This window comes from Sceloporus undulatus, chromosome 9 (genome assembly GCF_019175285.1).
Source record: "Sceloporus undulatus isolate JIND9_A2432 ecotype Alabama chromosome 9, SceUnd_v1.1, whole genome shotgun sequence".
NCBI lineage: Eukaryota > Metazoa > Chordata > Lepidosauria > Squamata > Phrynosomatidae > Sceloporus > Sceloporus undulatus.
In genome coordinates, this window is record NC_056530.1 from 7,443,752 (window position 1) to 7,446,120 (window position 2,369).

The window sequence follows — 2,369 nt, forward strand, 5'->3', positions numbered from 1 at the left end:
AGGAGTGGCGGGGGATCAGGTGTCCTCCTTTCCCCGGACGCGCCCTGCCTCCTGCTCCTCTGTGGGGAAAGGGAGAGAGGGGAGGCGGAGGGGCTGCTTACCAGCTGGAGGCAGGCGAATCCGACCAGGGTGCAGCGCCCGTTGCATCTGCCCATGGTGCCCTCAGGGTTCCCTGGCCCTCTCTTGCCGACGCCGCCCGGAAAGCAGGAGGACCTCACTGGCGGGGCGCGGCGGGGCTGGAGCCGGCCATCGGACCTAGACTCCAGGCTCCTCTCCTCCTCCTCTCCCGCTTTTCCCTTTCCTTTCTTTCTCTCCTCCAGTCCCTCCCTCCCTCCTTCCTTTTGTCTCCCTCTGGCCTCCGCAGCTCTGGAAAGCCTTGCCTGGCGGCCAAAAGATGAGAGGCCCCTTCCCCAGAGGGACCCCCCCCCGGCTCCAGGGCAAAGGAAAGGAGGGAGCAGCGGAGGGGCTGCCTCTCCTCCTCCTCAGGGCCTCCTTCCTTCTCCCTCCTCCGAAGAGGAGGGTCGCCCCCCTCAGTCAGGCCCTGGAGAAGGAGGAGTGGCCGAGGAGGGCAGCCCTGGCCCTGGCTCCAGAAAGAGAGAGAGAGGGGGAGGGAGGAAGGAAGGAAGGAGGAAAAGAAGGAGGAGGAGGAGGGGAGCCGAAAGAGGGGTGACCCCCCCCCACTTCTCCTCAGAGAGACCTCCATTGGGGCAGAAAGGCCCTCTTCCCTTGGAAGGGCCTCCAGGGAGAGGGGGAACAGGCAGCACACAGGATTGGGCCCCACTTCTTTGTTTTTAATTTCAAATTTCAATTTAAAAAAATTCAAATTTGAAATTTATGAAATTCTGGAAACCTTTTGGAAATTTCCCTCCACAGCCGGACATTGTCCCCGAACCTTCCCAGCCGTGTCTGTGTCCCTGCGTTTAGGCTGTGTGTCGTGTGACATTGAAGGGATCCTTTGAACTCTGCCAGTTGTTTGACGTCATGTCGGCGTGACGTTGCGGTAGACGGGAATTGCCACTTACGAGTAACGATACTACAGTAATAATAATATTTCTGTTTCTCCCACCTCTCCCTACAGATTGAGGAAGGCTACAGGAAAAGGGATAAAGATACCTGTCATAAACAACAATTACACAGTCGCCAATCCCCACCAACACCAAAGCCATAACAATAAAATACAAATTGCGTGGTTAAAATGAGTATAATAATAGTCATAAAGGAATTAAAAAGCAGGCAGACGGAGAAGAGGAACTATAAGTGGTTTAACAAAATGAAAACTATACCTTCCAAATACAATAGCATACACATACTAAATGTATTCACATAGACACAGTGAAGCTTTGGTTAAAAATGTGGTGTCGGGTGTCACCCGGTGTGGTCCGCACCTCCAGCGCTCCCTCAGGGATGCCACTGCTCCATCTCCGCCTCACTTCCCTCCTTCGGTCCAGAATACGGAGCCCTTTCCAGACACAATGGCTGCCTCCACACTGGAGAAATAATGTGGTTCAAACGGCTTTAATTATCCTGGCTCCATGCTATGGAATTCTGGGAATGGTAGTTGGTTGGGGCACCAGAGCGGAGCAAGGGAGAGCCTTCTCAGTGGCTACTCCTACCCACTGGAATCCACTTCCACAGGAGGCTAGTCTGGCCCCCTCCCTGCAGCAACGGTTTTATTCAGGTAGGCCCACCACTATTCCTTATGGCCATCCACTCGGGTGTTTATCACACGGAGGTTTTTGCAGCTCAGGTCCGGGGTGACTCCTGGTTCAGCTATTCGAATTCACATTATAACATGAGTGTTTTATCACACCTGGATGCCCTTCCGTTGCCCTTCTGACTTGAGGGGGAATCAAATCCAAGGCAAGTCACGTGATGCGGATTCATGCAAAGCGGAGTGAGTGCAAATTGTGTTACCACACAAGTGCATACCATACGGATTCAATGATTCAAATTGGGACCCTTGCACATGCTCACTGGGGGTCTGAACACATTGTGATCTCGTACGTTTCTGGGGTGAAAAGGGGCCCCAGGTCTTCTTCCCTGTTTTGCGTGATTGTGTGAATGTTTGCCTTGTGAATATTTCTGTGTCTTCTTCATCCCCCCTTTTTTATTTTCCCTTCCATTTCAGCAATTTCAACACACACATATATAGATAGACATACATATCTGTATATTCACATTCACACACATACCTGTACACACATATGTGTATGTGTTAACTGTTTTAATGTTTGAAATTGTATGTTTTATTTTTGTATTTTATTTTTACTATTGGGCTGTAATCCTGCCTCGACCCACCTGGGAGAGGCAGGAAATATAAATAATAATAATAATAATAATAATAATAATAATAATAATAATAATAATAA

The 2,369-nt window shown here is 50.4% G+C and overlaps 1 protein-coding gene across 4 annotated transcripts in view; it reads right to left on the minus strand.

Annotated features, from left to right (window-relative positions):
* Positions 1-578, minus strand: part of NKAIN1 (sodium/potassium transporting ATPase interacting 1) — a 69,617-nt gene extending 69,039 nt beyond the window's left edge. For all 4 annotated transcript variants that reach the window (XR_006100801.1, XM_042440929.1, XM_042440927.1 and 1 more), the window contains exon 1: positions 102-578. Coding sequence is in view for 3 of the 4 variants with exons in the window: in XM_042440929.1 (XP_042296863.1) it covers positions 102-155 (54 nt within the window). In the remaining variant the exon portion in view is untranslated. The remainder of the gene's footprint in view (positions 1-101) is intronic.
* Positions 579-2,369: the final 1,791 nt, after the last annotated feature.